The sequence below is a fragment of the Apodemus sylvaticus genome, chromosome 7 (assembly GCF_947179515.1).
Source record: "Apodemus sylvaticus chromosome 7, mApoSyl1.1, whole genome shotgun sequence".
In the NCBI taxonomy this organism is placed as follows: domain Eukaryota; kingdom Metazoa; phylum Chordata; class Mammalia; order Rodentia; family Muridae; genus Apodemus; species Apodemus sylvaticus.
In genome coordinates, this window is record NC_067478.1 from 113,018,670 (window position 1) to 113,042,106 (window position 23,437).

Sequence of the window (23,437 nt, forward strand, 5' to 3'; positions counted from 1 at the left end):
AGACCTTGTAATCAGTCCAATGGTTGCATGAGATCACCCACCTCCGTATTTGTCAGGCACTGGCAGAGCTTCTCAGGAAACAGCTATATCAGGCTCCTGTCAGCAAGCACTTGTTGGCATCTGCAATAGTGTCTGGGTTTGGTAACTGTATATGGGATGGATCCCCAGGTAGGGCAGTCTCTGGATGGCCTTTCCTTCCATCTCTACTCCACATGTTTCCTCTATATCTCTCCCATGGGTATTTTGTTCCCCCTTCCAAGAAGGACTGAAGTATCCACACTTTGTTCTTCCTTCTTCTTGAGCTTCATGTGGTCTGTGAATTGTATCTCGGGTATTCTGAACTTCTGGCCTAATATCCACTTATTAGTGAGTGGATACCATGTATACTCTTTTGTGATTGGGTTATCTCAGGATGATATTTTCTAATTCCATCCATTTGTCTAAGAATTTCTTTTTTTAATTTTTTTTTATTGAGTATCTTCTTCATTTACATTGCCAATGGTAAAAATTTTCCCAATTTCCCCCTTCCCAAAAGCCCCCCTCCCCAACAATTCCCTACCCCTCCTCCCACCCCCTGCCTCCATGTACATGCCCCTCTACCTGAGACACTCCTGCCTTCGCCCCAACTCTCCCCCCTCCTTTTCCCTTTGTTGGGGCCTTTATTGAGCCTTTACCTGACCAAAGACCGCTCCTCCCACTGATGCCCAAAAAGACATTCCTCTGCCCTATTTTTAAAGACTTTTTATTTATTTATTTATTTGTTTGTTTGTTTGTTTGTTTATTATTTATTTTATTTACATTTCAAATGATTTCCCCTTTGCTGGCTTCCTACACCACAAATGTCCCATAAGTGCTCTTCCCTCCCCCTATTCCCCTCTATAACTTGAATACCCCATTTCTGAAGATATCACATACTAGACACACAGAACATGGAACTATCAGCTATTATTGACCATGAATTTTCATCCATACGGGATAGAGTTCATCGTCCTAGAATGTGATATCTACATTACCTTGGAGAAAGGAGAAATCATCAACCTCAAATGTCTTTAAAAGATTCTGACAAGACAACAGCAAGCTAAAGAGAAGTCATCAATCACAAACTCACAGATGAGCAACAGTTGCTGATGTTTCTGTTTCTGGAACAAGCTGTTAACAACCTTCACAAGAAAAAACTTATGTTTTACCAAGAAGTCAGCTCAAAAACATGAAATGATCACAAAGATTTTCACTAAGTGAGGATTTGTGCCTCTCTGGTTCACAAGGGCTTTCACATCTCACACCCACAGTGATGACTCTGACTGTGACATCTACATGGCTAGAGAAGCTACAGAGGAAGATGATGAAGGTGACCTCACCTGATCAGCAGTGTTCGGCATCCTGAGGTCAACTTTAAGGGCTGTAAAACATTGCTCACCCCTTGGATCCATGTAGTGCTCCTGTGTTCTCTTAGGGCCGGGGCCTAAGCCTAGCCAGGCGAGGGACGGACATTCATGGCGAATGGCGACCGCTCGCTCTTCTCATTCTGCCAGCGGGCCCTGCGTCTCTCCTCCCCATCTGGTGTCGGTGGTGTGGGGAAGGCAGGGGTGCGGCTGTCCGGTCCGAGCCGCTGACCTGCGCGCACCTCCCGCTGTGGTTCGCGGGGTCCTCGTGGACGTGTCAGGCAGCTTTGGTTGTCCTGATGCGCCTCACTCGGTTCGTGTTTTCATTTGGGACCTCCTTCTCTCCGAGCCGGGGAGGGCTGCTGGTCCGTTGCGGTGCACACCCTTCCCGTCCGGTGTGCGCCCACGCGCTTTGCCTCTGCTTAACTCATGGTGCTCCTGGAGCGTTCCGGGCTTAGACCCCAAAGTTGCCCGCTTCCGAGTCGGCAGTGGCGCTTCCCGTTCCCTGGCGTGCCTCCCGTGCTCCGTCTGGCTGTGTTGTTTTGTTCCCGTTCTGTCGGTTCTAGTCCGAGACGCCTGGTGAAGAAAAAGGGGGGTCGAGGCGGTAGAAACGAGGCGTCTGATGCCTGAACGAGAGGAAGCAGGGACCCTTCCTCGCTGGGTGAGCGCCCACCCCGCGCACCGCTTCCCGCCTTCATCCGTAGGTGTGCGTGTAGGGTGGTGCTGAGCGTTTCGCGGCTGGCCTCTTTAATTTGAAGTGGACTCTATGCTCTCCGGGTGAGCTTTGCGAGGCCTGGCTCCTGGGGGGGGGTTCCTGTCGCAGGTCTCCTCTGTCCGCTGATGCTCAGAATACCCTTACCGATACCGCAGCCCCCCCCCCCCCCCCCCCGCGTACACCCTGCTGCCTGTGGGTCTTGTTCCCCACACTGTGCTTGCAGCATTGCAGCTCTCGGTTCCCGCAGCTCGCCGCGTTGGGTCCGTCCCGCCCTCGGTGAGAAAGTCTCCTTCTCTAGCTATCTTCGGAAGGGTGTGCTATGACCTCGAGTGGTTCCTCCCGGATGGTCCCCTCGAGATGCCCTCCTGCGACCCACCCGCCTTTTCTGCGCGCAGCGTTTGCTCTCTCGTCTACAGTGGCCCGAGCCTCCCGGCTCCGAGTTTGGGGAGGGATCACGCGGGGCAGAGCTTGTTGTCCCGCCGCTGGTGCGGAGCTGTTGAGAGTCGGTGGTGGTCGGTGGCGGGGAAGGGCCCCGTGCACACGCCCGCGTGCGCGGTACCCCCTCCCACCGAGGGTCGTTGCGGGACGGGAAGCTGAAGGGTGGCGGTGGGCATCCGGTCCCACTCGTCTCCGGTTCGACGCGTGCGTCCGCCCCGCCCGCGTCCACTTCTTGGTCCTGCTACCGCGATACGGGCGTGCCGCGCGTGGTGCGTGCTGTGTGCTCTTGGACTGTGCGGTTGTCGCCTCGACCCCGCTTCCTCAGTGGCGATCCCACGGACGGGGGGATCGCGGGAGTCTCCCTCCCCTCCTTGGGGCTAAGGAGGGCCTGTGTCTTGCGGGGTTGATCTCGCTCTTGGGGGCGGGCGTGTTTTGAGGGATCGGCGGTCGGCCGCGTCCGGCGCGGCGGTTCGGAGGGGCGTCCCGGCCCCGCGTCCGTGGCCGTGTCTTGCGAAGTGTGTGAGGATGTGTGCGAAGGGGACGTTCCCCCGCGAGGGATTGGAGAAGAGGCTAGTGGTTGTCGTCCCGTCGGTGGTGGGTCTGTCGGCCTAGGTGAATGCAGGGCCCTGCTGTCCTCCGTGGCGAGGTGCGCTGGGGGTCTGCCGGGGCGCCAAGGTGGGTGCCCGGGCAGTGTGATGAACCCGCGCGCAGTGTCCCGGCGTGGCGATGGGGGCTCCGGTCGATGTCTTCCCCCTGTCCCCGAGGGCCGGCCTTCCTCTGCGGGCTCGGCTTCCCCCCCCTCGTTCCGCTCTCGGCGGGGGTCAGAGTCGCTCGTCGACCTCCCCTCCTCCTCCTCCGACTCACGCGACGACGCGGCCACGAGTTCGCGGTCGGTCGTCCCTCCTCCGCTTCTCGCCGGGGGCTGGTCGCTGTCCTGCCTCCCGCCGTCCGTCCCCTGTTGCTGCGTTCTCTCCCGCCTGCTCGTGATCTTCCGCCCCCCTCCCGGAGGGTCAGGGGCGTCTTTTCCCACCTTTCCCCCACATCGCGCCTCGCTGTCGTGTGCTGGGGGCCCCGCCGCGGGCTCCGCCCGCCCGTGAGCTCCGCGGCATCCGTGCTGGCACGTTTGCGCGGCGCGGCCAGTGGTCACCTGGCTTATCGCGTCCGGAGCGTGCGTGTCCGTCTCGTGGCGGGCGTCCTCGGGTTGCGACGGGTGGGCTTCCCGGTTCCGCCCCCGCCGTCTCTTGCTCGCCCGCCCGCCCGCTCCGCGCCTTCCCTCCCCGTCAGTCCGGTGGTGTTGGGCGGGCTGGATCGCCGCTCCCGTGGGTGACCGTCGCCCGTCGCTTCTCTTTCGGCCACCGCCCCACCGCGATCACCGTCCTCTTTCCCGCTCCGCGCCCGGTGTGGGTGTCGTTCCGGTTCTCCCGATGCCAAAGGGGAATGAGAAAGAGGTGTGGAGGAGTGAAGAGCCTGTGTGTCCGGGGGGCGACGTGCACGCTCGCTCGTTGTATGTATGCCCGGTGCTTGTGCGCGTGCGGATGGGTGCCTCGGCCCCTCTCTGGGGTGTGTGGGGTCTTGGGCCGCTCGCCCTCCCGTTCTGCCAGCTCGGCTCGGCTCCGCTTCGCGAGTGAGTATGCGAGTGCATCCTTCGGTCTGTTTGCCCCTCTCCGGCTCTATCCCCTCGCTCGCCCGCTCGCTCGCTCCCTCCCCACTCCTCGCTCTCCGCCCCCGTCCTGGCTTCGCTCGAGCTTCCTACCTGGTTGATCCTGCCAGTAGCATATGCTTGTCTCAAAGATTAAGCCATGCATGTCTAAGTATGCACGGCTGATACAGTGAAACTGCAAATGGCTCATTAAATCAGTTATGGTTCCTTTGGTCGCTCGCTCCTCTCCTACTAGGATAACTGTGGTAATTCTAGAGCTAATACATGTGGTGGGGGGGGGGAGACATTGCTCACTAAATACAGTGGCAAATATTCATACATTTTGAAAGCATTCTCTTAGTAGACAAAGACCAAAAGTAACATGGCATTTAAAAACTACAGGTTCCATTGGGGACCCTATGCTCAGTCTATTGCTTGGCTGTGAGCTATGGGAGGAGCTAGAGAAAGAACCCAAGGAGCTGAAGAAGTTTGCAGCTCCATAGGAGGAACACCAATATGAACCAACCAGACCCCCTCAGAGCTCCCAGGGATTAAACCACCAACAAAAGTGTACACATGGCTCCAGCTGCATATGTAGCAGAGGATGACCATTTCAGACATCAGTGAGAAGAGACCATTGGTCCTGTGAAGGCTCCATGCCCCAGTGTAGGGCAATGCCAGGTAATGAAAGTGGGGGAGGGGTTGTATGCAGGGGGAGGGGGAATGGGATAGGGAGTTTTGGCAGGGGTAACAACATAAGAGGTTACCATTTGAAACATAAATAAAGCAAATATCTAATAAAATGAGAAAATAGTTATCAAACTAATGTGCATTTATTGTAAAGTTAGTAATTCCACTTTTTAAAATATGAATTAATGCAAAGTATTTTTATTATTTATACACATGACTGTTTAGATATCTAAGAAAGTGACAAAATTACAGATGATCATATTAAGGTATAATTATATAGCAGTAAATTTTAGATATATATTTACACAATCACATGTTTATAATGTATGTAGAGATAAAACAAATGTAAAATATTTATTAATATATGTGAAATATACATATATGTTTATTTATTGTAAAATATGTGTGAATTAATGATTACATAAATCTCAAAATGTAAAAAAGAAAAAAAAGAAAAAAAGAAAAAAGAAAAAACGAAAAAACTACAGATTCAGGCTGGAGAGATAGCTCAGGGGCTAAGCCTGTCTTCAAGAAGTCCTGAGTTCAATTTCCAGTAACCATATGACAGTTCATAATTGTCTATAAGGAGATCTGGTGCCCTCTTCTGGTGTGCAGGCATACATGCATACAGAACACTGTATGAATAATAAATAAATCTTTAAAATAGAAACCCTACAGATTCTTCATGCCAAAGATATGTGAATGAAACAGAGACAAAACAGTGGGGTAGAGACAGCTGCATCCTTTTTTCAGTGAGCATCACAGGAGGGCACACAGAAAACATGGTCGACAGACTGAAAACCTCAGAGACAGTCTAAAGTGTCCAGGGTGGGAGGTTGAAGGAAGGACAAACGCTTCCTCTGGCAGAGTGGCTGTAAGGAAGATGTTACAGCTGAGGTAAGGCAGAGCTGCACGACAGCTCAGTCTGTAAAGTGTTTGCTGCACAAGAGCAGCATCCTTCAATGGAGGATCTGGGGAGGTAGAGACAGGCAGATGCCTGGCTCTTGGGGTTAACCATCCCAGCCTACTTGGGAGCTCCTCGCCAGTAAGAAAGTATCTCATTTAAAACATGGATGTTTCCTAAGGAACAACAAACATATGAAGTTGACCTCTGACCTTTCCATACATTGACACATGTATGCAAGTCATATGCATACGACCAAAACACGCGTGCCAGCGCGCGCGCGCGCGCGCGCGCACACACACACACACACACACACACACAGAGAGAGAGAGAGAGAGAGAGAGAGAGAGAGAGAGAGAGAGAGAACAGATATTTCTCAAAATACTTTAAATGTTTCCAGTCCCTGATGGAGTGACTTCTTTGACTAAACTCACATAGTAGCACTCATTCAGTGAAGGACTACCACTCATTTACAGGGAAGAAATGCCCACATCAGGCAGGCTTCACTGAGGTAGATTTTTTGTTTTTTAAAAAAAGATTCATTTATTATTATATGTAAGTACACTGTAGTTGTCTTCAGACACACCAAGAGGGTGGCAGATCTCATTACAGATAGTTGTGAGCCACCATTTAGTTGCTGGGTTTTGAACTTGGGACCTACAGAAGAGCAGTCAATGCTCTTAACCACTGAGCCATCTCTCTAGCCTCAAAATCACATTTTAAAATAAGTAAAATATTTACCATTTTTTGTAATATGTTGAAAATGTTCTGACCATTATGGACTATGATGGTAACTGGTAAATTGCTGCCTAAGCAGATATTTTCAAAATATAAAAATATGCAATTTGAATCTTTCGGGTAAATGCCTATGTTCCTTCAATGAAAACTACTTTCCAAAGAGGTTTTGTGAATGAGGGTGTGGTTCTTGGATAGAATGTTTCCCTTGCATGTGTGAGGCTCTGAACCATGTTCCCACAATGCTGTGGCAGAGCCATGGCCTTTATTACCTTTGTCTGAAGACTGGGCATCTGGAGTGCACACCAGGGACCAAGCCCAGCCTTTGAAGAAGCACCATTGAAGTTGGCTATCTTAGACTACCAAGGTACCCAGTGGATTCTGAGAAATTTCCAGAGGAATCTGACCAAAGGTCATCCTCCAGAGTTCAGGTATACTACACAGGATGCTCTGGGATAATGTCTTCCTCTTGTAGACATTTGTCCTCTTCTCTACGGTGTCAGAGATATTCTGTGAGAGTACATTTAAACCTATCTGAATCTGTGGCTAGATCCTATCAAAATATCGAGTGTGCTTCCAAGACGGATATCTAGGTGCTGAAATGATGGCTTAGTAACTAAGTGTGTTTGCTGCTCTTGGAGTTCAGTTCTAAGTAGTCACATTGGATGGTTCACAATTACCTATCACAACAGCTATTTGATACTGTATTCTGGACTCCATAGGAATACTCAGACATAGATAAAAACCAAAGGGACTCCATTTATAAACATTTTATGAAGCTCTCCTCCTCTTTTCATCCATCAAACTAAGATTCAATACAAAGATACCCTGCCTTCTGGGGAACCATCCTGCTGTCTGGATCACAGAGCTGCCATGAACAAGACTAGAAAATACTTTCTAAGTAGCATCATGGATTCTACCATCTGCAATGGTAGATGAACTACAGTGTCTTAACGTTAAAATAATATCACATTATCAGCTAAAATACATCTAAGATTTAAAGGGAATGATTACTCTATGTTTACTGTCCAAATCCCAAGAACTACTCAGTCCGACAACAATCCTTCCCTCTGCTTACCATCTATATCATCCCTCCTCAAACCACTAGACTTTCAAAGAAGAGCTAATGCCCAAACTCTTCAAACGATTCAACAAAAAAGAAACAGAAGGAACATTGCCAAACTCATTCTTTTAATCAGTACTAGCGCCTCCTCCATTTCTTCCTCTTTTCCTTCTTATTGATATGTGGTTGTCGTCCGAGGATGTTGATGTCTTTACAAACAGTGTGTCAATCGCTAGGAATATAATACAAACAGGTTCAAAATAGTAAATGAAAAATGAATTAGGTGCAAATTTCTTTCTTTCTTTTTTTTTTTTTTTTTGGTTTTATGAGACAGGTTTCTCTGTGTAGCACTGGCTGTCCTGGAACTTACTCTGTAGACCAGGCTGGCCTTGAAAACAGAAATCCACAAGCCTCTGACCCACAAGTACAGGGATTAAAGGCATGCACCACCACTGGCTGGCTTTTGGATATTTCTCACAAGGATCAAATTGACCATACTAGGTGAGTGATTTCAAACTCACAGCCTATCTTTCTTATATCAACATTGTCTGGGTAAAATTCTATTGATTGTTATTTTGTTGGCTGTAACTTCTGGATGTTCCCCTTGGGTCTCCTCTTCCATTGGAAACAAAGCTTTGCTACTGACTGTGCTGTGCTCAGCATCCCTCTCCCCACTCTGTTCAGCTCCCCTGCTTTCCTCAGTGAGGCAAAAAAAAAAAAAAAAAAAAAACTCTTCCCCACTGTTCCACATGGGAAGGCATGAACCAGATGACCTGGTAAGACTCAACTATGTCTTACTGGGCATGCACCTAAGCAATGTCCCATTGTATACACTTCCTATTTGGTCTTTGGCTGTCCCATGAACTTTGTACAGGACTCAAGTGAGGCCAAATTTCAAGGGCAGGGGAAAACTGAATAAACTGAGACACAAAATGGGAATGAATCCAGGGAACCACATATTAGATGGATAGGTCACATCAGGTTGGCAGTGTAACCCAGTTAACAGAATCAGCAACAAGGTAGAAGGGTTTTATGGATTACTGGACACAAAGTGCAGAGTCATTGGTTTACTCGGGAAATAGGGAAGAGGCTGGGAAAGAGGCTGTGGGTAAGAGACTGAATCAGGGTCAAACAATGTGGCCAAAGAGCTGGGCGCCTGCATCTCTGTAGATGCATTGATCAGAAAGAAGAGTCCTTGAGGCTGCACAAGGCAGATTCAATGCATCCAAAGGAGAATACAGGAGAGACAGACAGACAGACAGACAGACAGACAGAAAAAAAGACAGACTTCTCAATAAAGAAAAATCCTGACCCCACTGCAGGAGTTTTACGGAAGACTTTGGGCGAATATAGTCTCCTTTCATTCGTTTTGATTCTTTCTCTACATGAGAGGAGACAGGTAAGAAATATACTAAACATGAAGAACACAAAAGTCCCAGAGCACTCTGAGGAAAGTTGTGACACACAGGAGGACAACACAAGGAGATGTGAGGTAGGAAAGAGGTTCAGACACAGGTAGGGAGATAAAGCCAGAAAAGATACTGGAGAGAAAATACAAATGGCCATGCCTTTGAAATCCTGGGAACATATGTGCCCCCTCTGAAGTAGGAATGTTTAAAAAGGAAATCAGAGCTGGACCAGGGTTCTGGATTCACCGTCAAATACTAGGCCAGAGGTTCCAATATAGGTGTCAATGTGTTCTTTGATCCATTGACCCACAGGTCAGTCTAGTGTGAAGAGTACAGGCTGGTAATGAGCTCACATACATCCTTCCCTCTTTCCTTCTCCCTACTGACACCTTCCCCATATGACAGTATAGACAGAGAATGCAGTTACCTACCAGGAGATAAAGTACTTGACACTTTTCTTTGTTCCCATTGTTGAACTTCCATCACATCTACAAGAACAGAAACAGAGTGGCTCACTAACTTCTGCCTACAGAAGATATAGCCACGTTGGCTCACACCAGATTAGCCTCAGCCTTCTACTGGCTCCTTGACTCTACTGTTACAGAAGGTGCTGCAGTGAGGCCAGACCACTCTCTCTGCCATCCACCCACAGAGTGCCCTTTATAGAGAGACTTAGCGGTTGAGAGAGGGCCATGGAGGTGCTGTGATAAATCCCACAGGACCAGCCAGAAGAGGATTTCCTTTTTCTGCATTATTGGCCTCACACTTCATGACCTTTGTACTCAGGTTCATATCAGTGACTATAGAGAGCTGTAGTCCACTGATAGTTCTAGCACAAACCAGCAGTCAGAAGTGAATGCCAGATGTCAGGCAAGCAATGCACAAGGCGATCTATTAATTACAATCAAAGGCTTGGGACTTTGGCAGTGACGGAGGCAGGAGGAATGCTTTCATTTTTAAGTTTATTTCAGCTGTATTGCCTGCATATGAATGCCTGGGTAACACATGCATGCAGTGCCAACCAAGACCAGAGGAGGGCATCGGATACCCTGGAACTGGAGTTACAGATGGCTGTGAGCAGCAATATGGGGTGCTGAGATTAGAATCTCAGTCCTCTGGTAGAGCAGTCAATGCTCTTGATTAAAACGCCATTTCCCCTGCTCCCCTGGTTCATCTTTAACTGCCAGCAGGGTTTGTTGTGCTTTGCTTCTATGATTTATCATGATGGCTGGAAGGTGAATCAAACAAATCTACATTTCATTGATGCCTTTCCCATTGCTTCAGCCTGGCAAGCAGAATGTACAACCCATTTCTTCTTGAGTCCTTTCCTGTTGCTCTCCACAGGGTGTGCCATTACTTACCAGGAAACGATTCTTTACTATCAAGATCTTGATGTTGTTCTTCAACATCTGTGTCTCCTGCCTGTGCTGTATCTGAAAAAAACCAGAACAGAGTGTGCCACATGAATCCACACAGGCTCACATGAAATTAACCCCAGTTCTTCTTGGGATTTTCAATGAAGCCTCTATGGCAGAATCATTTTCTCTCATTTAACCTTCAGTCCTTCTTCCCAACAGGAACCTGGAGAGAGGTTTCTCAGAAATGAAGCACTAAGGTATATTCTGAACAGGGGAAGGATTTCAGATACTTACAACTCCCTACCATGGTGGAAGTCATCTGCAGTTTTAAAAAAGAAAGCATTGTCACAATTGGCCCACATCATATATGTCATCACTATCTGGCTTTCTCTGGAAGATTTAGGGAGCAATAGATTTATGCCCTATGGTGCTGAAAATGACACAGGTAAAGACTGAAAGAGTCTTTCCCACAGGGGACTTTCCTGAAATTGCAGGTACACAATCCTTAATAGAGCAGGGAATGTCATTTTTGAGGGAACCACTTGTATGGTTCAATTTTCATGAATATGGTGATATCAATAACACCATAGAGCAGGAGACCCACTGGTAACACAGACAAATAAACAAACAATTCTCTAAATTCCACAGAGAAAACCATTTTTTCAAAAAGTAGCACTAAATGGAATACAATTAGACCTGCATTTCTATGAAGACAAGCAAAGGTATTCTTACGGTATGTCTGGATTCTGACACACGGACACCACCCGGGAAATCTAGGATAAAACAGAGTAGCTGTCAGGTTGTTAATAACTGACAATTATAAAAGTCTCGGGGAACATTTTCAATGTGCACATGAATATATGAAGATAGCTTGGACTGCTTTGAACTCATTCTCTAGTGTAAAAGAAAGTGCTCAAGAAAGGGGGAAATCTAGAACAAAATGATACCTGGGATCCTTGTTTTTAAGTAAAACCCCTTTAAACATACAAAATAAATCCAGAGGATCCACACTGTGTGTTATCAATATGTATAAGTTTTCAGAGCTGATTAGTTGGTGTTTTAAAACCAAACAGGACACACACACACACACACAAACACACACACACATGAATGGTGCTCAGAAGACATCTCTTTGAGAGAAAGAACAAGGTAGGGGGCATGGGAATTGTCAGAAAGAGAAAAAGAAATATTATATGATTTAACTTAAACAAATAAAAGGTTTTAAAGTTCAGTATGTGTAAATTGTTAACACTAGATTTGTGTTACCAACAGGTGTTTTTCAGAATTGCACAGGATTGTTCAACAAAATCTTTCCTTGGTGATTGGCAAGCAAGTTTAGAAAATCTTATTTCTCCCTGTGCTATTATCAAGTGTACTATAACACTCTGTAATATTATTTTTATATTTCAGGTCAGCTTCTAAGACATGAGTCCTAAACCTACTGATAGATCCACCCGAGGGTCCTTCATGATTGCTTTAACTCCAAAGGACTATGTAAAATGACCAGCTACAGCGGGGAGTCTTCGGACTTTTCACATGAATGCCTTCAAGCATCCGTGGTGACATCTTAATTTACTTATGTAGGTAAGTGTACAACAGACACCTCATGGATGGGCAGCATCTCTGAACTACGTGCTGCACTCTCAGCCCTGATGTTAATGTTTCCAGGTTTTCTTCAGTGAATTCAAGGATCAACCAAGGAAGCATTGCATGACATGAATGGATTCATGTTTTCACTTTCTTTCTGCATACAATTTGGGAACCAGGGATTCATAGGTTGCTTTCTGAAGCAAGGATGATAACATTATCCAGGCACAAATGCCATGGAGGCCAATTAGATAATAAAGTATAAATTTCAATTAAAACATATATGAGAATATGAACTGTCTCCCATAAACCACACCACCACACACAGTCATATACACTCAAAATCCCAAGATATTGAAGCACAAAAACACCAGCATTCTTTGTGTACACAGACTCACAGAAACCTAGGCAAAAACTTGACTATAAAAGTAGATCTAGAAGAATTTAAAAAAACAAAAACAAAAACAAAAAACAGGTTGGCTTGTTTCCAGAAACAAGTTGGTTGGCCTGTCAAAGAGAAGCCAGTGAGAGATGCCAAACCTAACTCAGCATTTACATTTTTTTCTCACTAATGAGTTAAACAATACTTACAGCTTTTATATTCTTCCCAGGACCCCTGAAATGACAGAAACAAAGACATAATGAGGGTAACTCCATGTGACTTGAAAGCACATGTCTTTATTTCTCTTCCTTGGTACTGAAAAGGCATGGTACTGTTAACATTAATAGATGGCAAAAATGATAAGATAAATCTGTGACAAACTGACAATTTTTTTCATGAATGATGCATCTTTAACTCCCATTCAGTCATCAACTACAAGGTAGTTAATTCAAGGAAGAACATCATTTATAGGAGGGATGGGTCTAGCATCTATCCTTTACTTCACTGTGCCATTCACAAAAGCTCTTCCTATAAGGCCTTCATTGTTAAGGGACTGTTCTACCATTCCAGAAAACAGAGCATAGTATGCATAACAATGCTACCATGAAATAGGAAATTCAGACAGTAACATTTCTATTTTGGCTAAAAAAGTCACCTTACCTCATCATGAGGTTCAAACTCTTCATCTCTACAAAATATCTGTTTAATGTCTGGGACATTCTCAGTACCTAGGAAGACAGAGTGACTGTTAATCACTGGTCCTGTGGAACAAGGCTTCCTTAGAGAACACTGCTTGACTTATACAACAAGATGTCTGTGCTCTAAAGGCACGATTGTGTGGCTATGGGAGCATCCTCTGTGAAATCACCAAGTCAGTGAGGAGAAAGGAAGAGAAGGAAAATGGAACACTTGCACGATGCTGACAGCAAGACAGACTTCCAATGTTTCAAGTCTCTTACTCACTTGAAGACCAGAGAGTTGGTCTTCTAAGACCAACAACCAATATGAGTTTAAACTTATGCTAGGTTGCATCTAGTACAAACTCTTAAGGATAATCTCTCAAGGAATAGATCATCCAGTGTAGCCAATGGAATATGCTTTATAGAGTGGCAGCACTGAACATGAGAAATAAAGACTATGAAAATGTCCCCCCTCTGCAGTACATCTGGGTACCCTAGAATGCTAGAAACCAAGTGAGGCTCACAGTAACCGAGAAGGTGATTTTTCAAGTACAATGAACTATGTGGCATTTAACCTCCAGTGGTGTCATGCTCCACTCCCCAGTTTAGTGCATGGACTACAAAGGGACAATCATATATCAGGGAAAGGACAACCTTAGAAATTGTTGTGTTGGACCAGGACCAAGGCGGGGTTACTGCATAGCTTTTCTCTGGAGCAGACATTACTTTTTGAATGGACCAATAGATCTATATAATTTCTGTCCTTGGATGAGAAAAAAATTTGTCCAAGTAATCTGCTGCTGAAAGCATGGACTGACCATGTTTTTTGGTGGTTTCCCCGGTAGCAAACATTCCACAGAATAAAATCACAATGAAGTGAATATTGTAGAGATAGATGATCTATACACTTCCCACATTATTTTGACAATCTAAAACCCACATTCATGGAGGGCAATGTACACACAGGCACACACACACACACACACAGAGTGTTCTGAGTACAACCAACACATGAAGACATGTATATCTTTCCCATTGACATTGAAGCTCTGTTCATATAGGAACATAGAGCTTAGAATTCTATATCCTCTGGTGTGTTGAAGCTACCTTCCAACAGAGCAACAGAGTCCTAGAACAAAACTAGGATAACTGTTGGTTCTATACAGTTAAACTTATTCCAATCCTTAGCGCACTATTACACAGAAAACCCTGGACACACTGCATGAAAGACAATAATTGTACTAAAAAATCCATTCAGAAAGTCTTTTAAAAAGTAAGATTTAAAACAACAATTTATTTCAAAGTAGAATTTCAAATTCATTTTATAGCAATGTCTGGTTAAGAAAAACCATATGATATATTTGAAAATAGGAAAATATGGCCATATGCAGAAATGTGCTAATAAAGCTCCACTTTTTTAAATGATAGCTTTAAAAGGAAATTATCATAACACCCATCATTTTAGTGTGAAACTTAACATTTGTGTGTTTAATTTGGAGAACCTGTAAAGTCTAGGAGCATGAAAAGGGAGAATTAATTGCTAGAAAGAGTTTCAAGGGGGTAGGTGATATGGAGGGATACCTGGAAGGGAGGTCTGAGAGGAAGAGGAATGGTCAGGTAGGACAGAGGAGGGATAGCCCCAAGGATTTGTAAAAAGGTAAACTGTTATCTGTTATAGAATATGGACAATTATATCACAAAGGACCTGGTTGATTTTATCTAGATCACATGAGCCTGTTCTAATTCCATTGGCCTTCAATAACTCTGATAGAAAACTTTTTAGAATAATGATACTTTTTCTTTGTTGTCAAGCACCACTCTGTATCACTTAACCCATAGGAAGGTATTATGCTATGAAAAGATACAAAAAACATCTTGGCAGGCTGGGTGCTATGACGTGGATAGGAAATGGACTGCTGGAGCTGGATAAGCTATGGAGAGAAGAGTGCATGAGGGTGCAAAAACCAGGCCAGGTGGAATTTGGACCACACTTGGAAGAAGTACCTCACGGGGGACATGTCTACTCAGTCTCCTGTCTGCCAGCAGCTGAGCATCTCTGCTCTATCATACAGCCCCTGACATGACACTTGGTCTCACCACAAGCAACCCTAGAATCAACAGAAACCAAGTGACTCTACATACTGAGCCTCTGAGAGAGCAAGGGAAAATAAGTCCTTCCTCCTAGCTTTTCACAGCAAAAGAAAGTGACTAACACTTTGTGATTCTTCTCAACATCCAAGCTCAGACAGCTCAGGTTGTTCATGCCCAAACTAAGAATAAAGCAGTGTATTTTCTTTTAAAAAAAAATAATATATGTTTACATGAACACACAAATGTTCATACAAAAGAGCATAATTTGGAGTTGCTCTACAGGGAATAGAATATCTCAGAAGCCATGGTTAGCCATATAAGCAAACAAATGAGTGCTAAGAGCTGAAGAGATGGCTCAGAGGATATGAACAATTGTTGCTTTTGCAGGGAAGCTGGTTTTGATTCCAAGAATCTAGATGGTGGCCTCACGTTCACCTGCAACTTTAGATCTGACCTGTCCTGTTACCTCTGAGTGTACCAGGTACTCACAGTGTGAATACACACCAACATATTTAGCAAAGGATTTATACTCAAAAGAAACATAAGGCTAAAATATTCTTGAAGCCCCGTATCTGTGAGTGCATGTGTATGTGGCATGTAAGTTTGCTCAATAGCTTGTGGTGTATCCATGCCTGTGTGAGGACCTGCCTGTGCCATGTTCATGGGGGCCACAGGAGAGCATCCACTATTCTGCTACATTGGTCACTTCTCTGATTTCTTCCCTTCAGCAGGGTCTCTCACTGAAGCTCTAGATAGGTGGAAAACACTAAGTCAGAGCTGTGTTCTCGTCCCTACCAGAGATAGTGCTACGGTTATAAGCACACACATATATATCTGGTCTTTCTATGAGTGTCCTATTGATTCAGACTCAGGTCCTATCACTTGCATATCAAATGTTCTTCTTTCAAGACATTATCTGCATACAGCATGATGATGTCATGCATTTCTAATGTCAAACAGCACATATCCAGGGTGTGTGTAAATGGAAAAATAATTTGATTTTTAATATTCTTCATGCATTTTATAGAATTACAAAATGAATCATTAGCCACTTTATTTATAATAAACATGATTCTGGATGCTATAGTATTTCTGGGACATGCAGTATACTTTTAAGTTCGCTGGATTAGTTGTGTTGTTCTTTTCTTTTCTTTTTTTTTAAGAAGAGGTCTCTGAGATTTACTGTGAGGTGAAAAATAAAAGGCAGAGAACAGCTGTCTATGCCATGTCCCTTTGTGAGCTCCTTTGTGTAATAACATGGTGAGTGAGAATTGATACCTTTATTTCCTTGAATACACTTTAAAAGTGTTGAGCAACACATTACAAATCTTAGTAATAGTGTCTAATTCTACTGTGATCCAGACTAAAAGGATTAGTAAGGGAGATATGGGAGATATTTCATTACATACCCTTTGGTGATTTGTTTGTTTGTTTTTGTTTTCATGTTTTTGAGTCAGAGTTTCTCTGTGGAGCCCTAGCTGTCCTGGTACTCACTCTGTAGACCAAGCTAGCACTGAACTTAGAAATCTACATGACTCTCCCCCCCCCCCACCCCCCCAAGTGCTGGGATTGAAGGCAGGCAACACCACTGCCTGGTCCCTTTTGGTGATTTTTAAATAAAATTATAAAAAAGAACCATTGTGCCCTCTCACCAGCATTTCTGAGCAGGAGTTTCAAAACTCTGCTAGCCACTGCTTACCACCTATGGTGAAGAGCTCTCACCAAGGTGAAGCCCATTGTTCTCCAAGGACACTAGCTGCCACCAGCCTCCAGCCTCCTGCAGAGCAAGCAGAACCAGTTCTGCAGACCTGTTTTCTACCTTTGGAGGAAGTTGTCTTGCCTTGCCTATATATATTTGGAGACCTGCATTAAACTTTGAGCCTTGAACAGGAAGTTCGTCTTGGCTTCCTGTTTCTCTAGTCACCCTGCTCCCTATCCCTAGAGTTCCTTCCAGGGACCCTGGTAAACCATGGGACTGTAGCTGCAGGGAGCTTAAAACCATTTGTGGGCTGGAGGTGTGGCTTAGCTTGAGATCCAGCATGGTGACAAAATGTCTGGGATAATCAGCTTATCAGAGGACTGTTTATTTAGGCACACAGGTTCATGGGTTCCAGTCAAGTCAGTAGTTTTGTTTTTCTTTTCAAAGTATTTTGATAAAGGGGGTAGAGATATTTTAGGTACCATTTCCATGGACAGCTACTGCTTATCCTTATGCCTCTGAAAGAGGAAAATCAGAGAAACTTTCCATTTTTCTTTGTCCTTATGGATTTCTTGACCACTCTCTCCTATTCCCAAACACAGAGTGTAACACGACCACTACTGGGACCCTCTCCCACTGACCCTGACTAAGAAGGGTCATTTTTATATAATTCACCTGCACTCTTGAGAGTCTACAGATCTGATCCATATATATCACCACAGGTGATGTACTTAGTATAGAACGTGGCTCCCCTAGACCTGCCTACATCAGGTGAAACCACACTGGCTCATCCAACATGGGCTTCAGCGTTCCTCTAGTTCATGTTATCCAAGGACAGCCAAAGTGACTTTTAAGTACACTTGCACATTTTAGTGTTGTTATTTCTATTGATGAGATAGATACATTAGCATTTTTCACTTATTAAAAATATGCTAAATCTTTTTACATTTTTATAAATGTACACAAGATAATAGACTTCTACAGATAACTGAAGTACATCCTCAGTATTTACAGTACCTTTTTTTCTTGGTTTTCCTATTTCTTTGGAAGTAGTTTCAAGAACTGGAGGTTCCTCCGGAGTCTGGGAGGGACCTGGGTCCTTCTTGTAAAATCTTTCCAAGATAGAAAAAACTGGAAATACATTCACAATAGGGAGAGTTATGTTAGCTTTATGGGAGCAAAACAGAAAATTAATCATGCTTGTGTTTGTAAAAATGATCTCATTTCCCATTTCCAGTTAATCATCAGAGTCAGAATGGTGCTTCAGGAAGGTCACCATATTTTGTGATTAAGCATTAAACAGACACCTCAGGCAATGTGCACCTTTGTGTGCCTATGACAATATAAGAGGAGCAGCAGGACTTGAGTGTGTTATATGGGCAGGTACCAGATGGGATCCAGAGCCTTCTGAGAAACACAATGTTGTGCATACAATTCCTCTTTTCCTCATGCTTTCTCTCAAACAATGTAAGTTTCAGAAGGACTTCCCAGGAGACTTTCAGGTTTAAAAGGTGCTAAACCATAAGGGAAAGCACATGTACAGCAGAAATGCTCTTTGTTGAATGCCAGATGTTTATCAGAAATGATGTGTGTTAAATACCATAGGAATTCACCTAGACCCTGGTGACTGAATTCAGAGTGAGCACTCCACTGGATGCAGGACAGAGAGCATGATTGGTGTTGAGTTTTCATTTTTTATTTTATTTTATTTACACGTCATGGAGAACATATGCCAGTGCCTTAGAGGAGCAGGGAAATAGAGAATATTATATGACCTCCTATTTCCCACCTTCGGCTACCATATTGTTTATATTCTTTTCATTGTGACCAAATTCTGATGGAAGCAGCCTCAGAGAGAGGGTTTCTATCTTTTAATCCCTGACTCAAAATTGGAATTTGATCCAAAAGGAGTAGAGATCCCTGGCCTTCCTTCTGCATCTTCAACCTGTCACCTGCCTACCAGTGAATGATTTGGATCACCAGGGATTATAGATTCCTGTATATTTCTCAGAAGTACTTAGACTCCAAATACTTTAAAATCAAGTTATCACATAAGAAGATTTAGGAAAAACAAAACTTCTCTTATATTGGCTAAACCTTGATTTCTTCAACATGACCAGGCAAAAAAAGGGGTCTGGCATTTTGATGGTATGTATGCATGTGGCTTTTTAGACCAAAAAACATCCTCAGCAACTCTGGACAACCCAGATAAAGTGCAGCTGGAAGGGCAGTGTGGGACATTAACTGGTACACTAAGTTTATGCAATACCTGCTCTACTCTGATTCATCAAACACCAGTTTCTAAAACCTCCTCTTCCAGAGGGCATTTGCCTCAAGGCCACACCCTATATGTGCTTTTTATTTTATTTTTTTTTACATTTTTTTTAATTTATTGATATATTTATTTACATTTCAAAAGATTTCCCCTTTTCTGGACCCCCACTCCCCGAAAGTCCCATCAGTCCCCTTCCCTCCCCTTGTTTTCCCACACAACCCTTCCCACTTCCCTGTTCTGATTTTGTTCTATACTGCTTCACTGAGTCTTTCCAGAACAAGGGGCCACTCCTCCGTTCTTCTTGTACCTCATTTGATGTGTGGATTATGTTTTGGGTATTCCAGTTTTCTAGGTTAATATCCACTTATTAGTGAGTGCATACCATGATTCATCTTTTGAGTCTGGGTTACCTCACTTAGTATGATGTTCTCCAGCTCCATCCATTTGCCTAAGAATTTCATGAATTCATTGTTTCTAATGGCTGAATAGTACTCCATTGTGTATATATACCACATTTTTTGCCACACCCTATATGTGCTTTTTGATATTTCCAGAATACCTCTAATCCAAGATTAGGCTTAAAATGCTTATGCAAGGCCACACCTTATATGTGCTTTTTGATATTTCCAGAATACCTCTAATCCAAGATTAGGCTTAAAGTGCTTATGCAAACAAACAAACAAACAAACAAACAAACAAACAAAAAAGCAGATGGCTTTGAATTTCTGATTCTCTTCACTCTATTTCGGGAGAACTGGGTTCACACAAATGTGCCCACATGGGTGAATATTGTAGTCAGTGGCATCAAAACTAGGACCTCTTACATGCTAGGAATGCAATAAACCCACTGGAATATACATCCTGCGATATTAGCTCTATGTGACTAATCCTTTTCATGTCAAAGGCCTGACTGTGAAGGCACTTTAACACACAGAGCATCCCAGCCAAACTCTGTCTATATAACTCATAGCTGCCTATATTGTTACACTGACTGCTCATACTCACCAGCAGACAGTAGGAAGACTGACCACCAGGGATAGAAGTAATAGTGGAACTTAAATTTAAGATCACATTTAAAGATATCTCTCTCTCTCTCTCTCTCTCTCTCTTACTCTCTCTCACTCTCTCTCTTACTCTCTCTCTCTCTCTCTCTCTCTCTCTCTCTCTCTCTCTCTCTCTCTCTAAGTCAAAAAGAATAATAAATCACCTGTCAATAATCAAGGGCTGACTGAAGCTCTTAGTAGACATTGTCCATAAATTGCCCATAATGTCAATCTTTGGGATCATGTTGATGTTGTCTAATCTGTTAAGCCTTTTCACCAGTTCTAACTGTAATGAGCCATTTCTATTCTAAGTCCACTTATCAAACACACTCAACCTACTTTTTTAATGCAGTGTCTTCCTATAGTCAAACTCTCTAAATCTAATCAAGCATGTGGACTTTTCTTTCTTCCATATGTGTAAATGTCTTGCAGATAAAGAGCACAGGCCAGGCTTCTGCTGACTGTTGGTGTTTGTCAGTGTATGGGATCCACTAGGTTGGGTTACTGCACACAGATGCTAGGAAGCTGGAACACTCTCACAGGGATTGCTGAGCCCTTAATGAAGTAAAAAGTTTTTCTTGTGCTCAATGGCTATAGAGGCAGATGACCTATCTCTACACTTTGTGTTATGAATCTCCTGAGAACTACACAAAGAAATAAATGTATCACATATCGGTATGGTGAGGTTAAAACACATTTTTTGGTAGATAAAATATGTATCATCCTTTTTGAATTGATAATTTTGTGACTGGAAAGTAGATTGTGTAATGGGGATAACTGTCTTGGGGGGGGGGGAACTATGTAGTCATGGCTTGATGCACAAAATTCCCCTGAACTAAAGGCATTAGAGTTGAATGCAGTTATTGTAGACACAGAGCCATGCCTGGGTACTTAGGATATTACTTTTCCCCCTTTAAACACCCATGTTTTACTCCCAATAGAAATCTTAGGTCACATTAGTGTACCAGACAAAAAACAATTAGTATTTACACAATTCTTATCTAAAATGTATGTTGAGAAAGAAATTCCATAATACATACAGTTTTTGAATCGTCTGGGCTCAACCTATATTTAAAGGAAAGAAAATACTTTGAGGTTCAAGTCATGCTGAGTTGTGTCTGCATAGTTCCTTGGTAACCCTGTGACACAGCAGGGTGTAAAGTAGAATAGGAAAAAGACATGAAAAAAACTTTTATAATACTTTATATGATGTCATGGAAAACCCTAGCTAGGCACTTTGTGGCCAAAACTAATATGTTGCACATTTATGTTGACTCAAGGTAAGATCAGAGCACCTTTGTGTGGCAGACCAACTTAATAACCTGTTTTGTGAAATTAATCCCTCTATGGGGGCTCCAATTATTTGCATGATGCCCATGATGTAAATGTATTATACCCTCAATATTCATATATTCAAAGCATGAAGCCTCCCACTACATAATTTTGGGGAACAACTCAAACTCAATCTAGATGACAGACTCAAGAAACAAGTAGGAGACAAACCTTCAGGAAAAACATACATTTTTATAGATGATATGCCTCTTAACTTTTGAATAAATATTACATACCATTTAACTAGTGAGGGACATGTTTATTCAGATAAAAAGGTTTCTGAACACAAACTCTGTTACCTGACACTAGAAGATTTATACTCTATTCAGTCAGGGGCATGCTCATAAAATTTTATTTCTTCCTCTTCCCTAAGCTAAATCTCAAATACCCACAATGTCACTGTTCAGTTTTGTTGTTCTAATGGGAATTTGACAGAAAGAAACATAAGATCACCAAGGGAACTTTTCTATCTTAAAGAAAAGAAAGGCCTTCTTACCTTCGTCATAGACTCTGATGTCTTTTCTTCAACTACTGAAGATGAGGCAGAATTCTCTGGTAAGACAAGGGGAAAAGACACTGACAGTTAGCTCGGGGTACTCTTTATGACTTTTGCAGCATCTTTGCCTGGTGTAGATAAAAGTACAAGAACTTAACACATGTGACTAGACCTAATGAACATGATGGCTGGGCTGCTGCTGAACTGCTTTCCCTTGAAGCTAAATTAAAGCAAAGAAAGACAAAGAGACATAGGAGTAACAGAGCTGCTACATTTCCAGAGAGTAGTAACCCAGAGCAGAAATAATCTGTCTTTGATGTATAAGAGGAAATACAAGTCTTCACATGTATTACATTCGCAGGCACATGGGGAAGTTAGAGGACAAACTTTGGGATCTCAACATAACCCCTACATGTCAAAATGCTCAGGGAACATTTTGGAAGATTAGTGGAAAGGTTATACGAGATGGAGGGACAGGACATATGCTGCTAGATAGTGATTTCTAGAAATGAAAGAGATGATAAACACAAGAAATCTCAATACAGTTGTTCAAAGAGTGCCTGCATCATGCCAGTGTCTATTGACCTACCACCAGAGATCAAATGCTATAGGCAAACAATGATTATAGAGAAAGAGGAGAGGAGACGGGGAGAAGGGAGGAGTGTGGAAGAGGGGAAGACGGGGAGAGGGGGAGAGGGGAGGAGAGGGAAAGAGGGGAGAGGGGGAGGAAAAGGGCAGAAGACAGAGGGAGTAGGAGAGGGGAGAGGGGGAGAGGAGAAGAGAGAGGGAGAGAATCAGTTTTCTCTGGGGTGAACACTCCTCATATCTTGATTTCAAATTAGCAGCACTAAACATGTAAACTTAAGAGCAACAATACATGGACTTAAGTGTTCATGTAACAATAATAGATGTCATAGAAGAGGTCTTTTATTTGAAGGGAGAGCATGGGATATTTGGACTAGGGAGAATGGAGGATAGAATAATATAAAGCAGTCAGATTAAATTCTCTAAGAAAAAAAAAGTGTGAATTAAAACAATCCTACTTTTTCAGGACTCCTCCTCTTCCTTCCTTCAATGAAGGTCTCTTGAGGATGCTGGAACTATACTAGAATCCAGCAAAACCTAGAATCCCCCATTATCTTGCCCTGCCTGTGCTGGGGTTACAGGTGTGCACAGAAATCCCCCCTTTTTAAATGTGTTCTGGGGATTCGAACTAAGGTACTAGTGTGCACAGCAAGTGTTTTTACCTATGGGGCCATCTGCACATCCAGTAATTTGTACACAACTATATAAAAGTGAAGGTTTGTATTCCATTAAATTATTCCTCAAATGTAAAGAATGATACAATCTTGGAAAATGTGACTAAAAAGAGGTAAATTGTAATAATTCATCAAATGTGGAGCACATTTTATGGAAGTATATTGCAAAATTGGTAATCTAAATGTCTTTTATTTGTATATACAGATGCAGTTTTCTGGTCTTTATAACATTACTTCTTTGGACCATTTGTAATGTGACT

At 43.4% G+C, this 23,437-nt stretch overlaps 2 protein-coding genes and 1 long non-coding RNA gene across 7 annotated transcripts in view; 1 reads left to right on the plus strand and 2 right to left on the minus strand.

Annotated features, from left to right (window-relative positions):
• Positions 1–23,437, minus strand: part of LOC127689375 (nucleolar and coiled-body phosphoprotein 1-like) — a 568,994-nt gene that overhangs the window by 462,453 nt on the left and 83,104 nt on the right. The window lies entirely within an intron of this gene.
• Positions 1–23,437, plus strand: part of LOC127689380 (uncharacterized) — a 211,744-nt gene that overhangs the window by 187,764 nt on the left and 543 nt on the right. The window contains exons 1-4 of one of the 4 annotated variants that reach the window (XR_007978894.1): positions 4,581–4,855; positions 7,901–8,067; positions 10,553–10,778; positions 11,744–11,917. This is a non-coding gene — a long non-coding RNA (uncharacterized LOC127689380). Of the gene's footprint in view, positions 1–4,580; positions 4,856–7,900; positions 8,068–10,552; positions 10,779–11,743; positions 11,918–23,437 lie in introns of those variants that run through there. The other 3 variants (XR_007978896.1, XR_007978897.1, XR_007978895.1) reach the window with 3 other exon arrangements.
• The window catches only part of LOC127689378 (uncharacterized), a 30,352-nt gene continuing 14,588 nt past the window's right edge, over positions 7,674–23,437 (minus strand). The window contains exons 5-14 of one of the 2 annotated variants that reach the window (XM_052189014.1): positions 21,919–21,974; positions 21,131–21,155; positions 17,790–17,903; positions 12,963–13,030; positions 12,512–12,536; positions 11,066–11,106; positions 10,628–10,652; positions 10,337–10,408; positions 9,407–9,463; positions 7,674–7,798 (exon numbers count right to left, since the gene is read on the minus strand). In XM_052189014.1, the coding sequence (XP_052044974.1) occupies positions 7,695–7,798; positions 9,407–9,463; positions 10,337–10,408; positions 10,628–10,652; positions 11,066–11,106; positions 12,512–12,536; positions 12,963–13,030; positions 17,790–17,903; positions 21,131–21,155; positions 21,919–21,974 (587 nt within the window). In that variant the 3' untranslated portion in view covers positions 7,674–7,694. The remainder of the gene's footprint in view (positions 7,799–9,406; positions 9,464–10,336; positions 10,409–10,627; positions 10,653–11,065; positions 11,107–12,511; positions 12,537–12,962; positions 13,031–17,789; positions 17,904–21,130; positions 21,156–21,918; positions 21,975–23,437) is intronic. The other variant, XM_052189015.1, reaches the window with a different exon arrangement.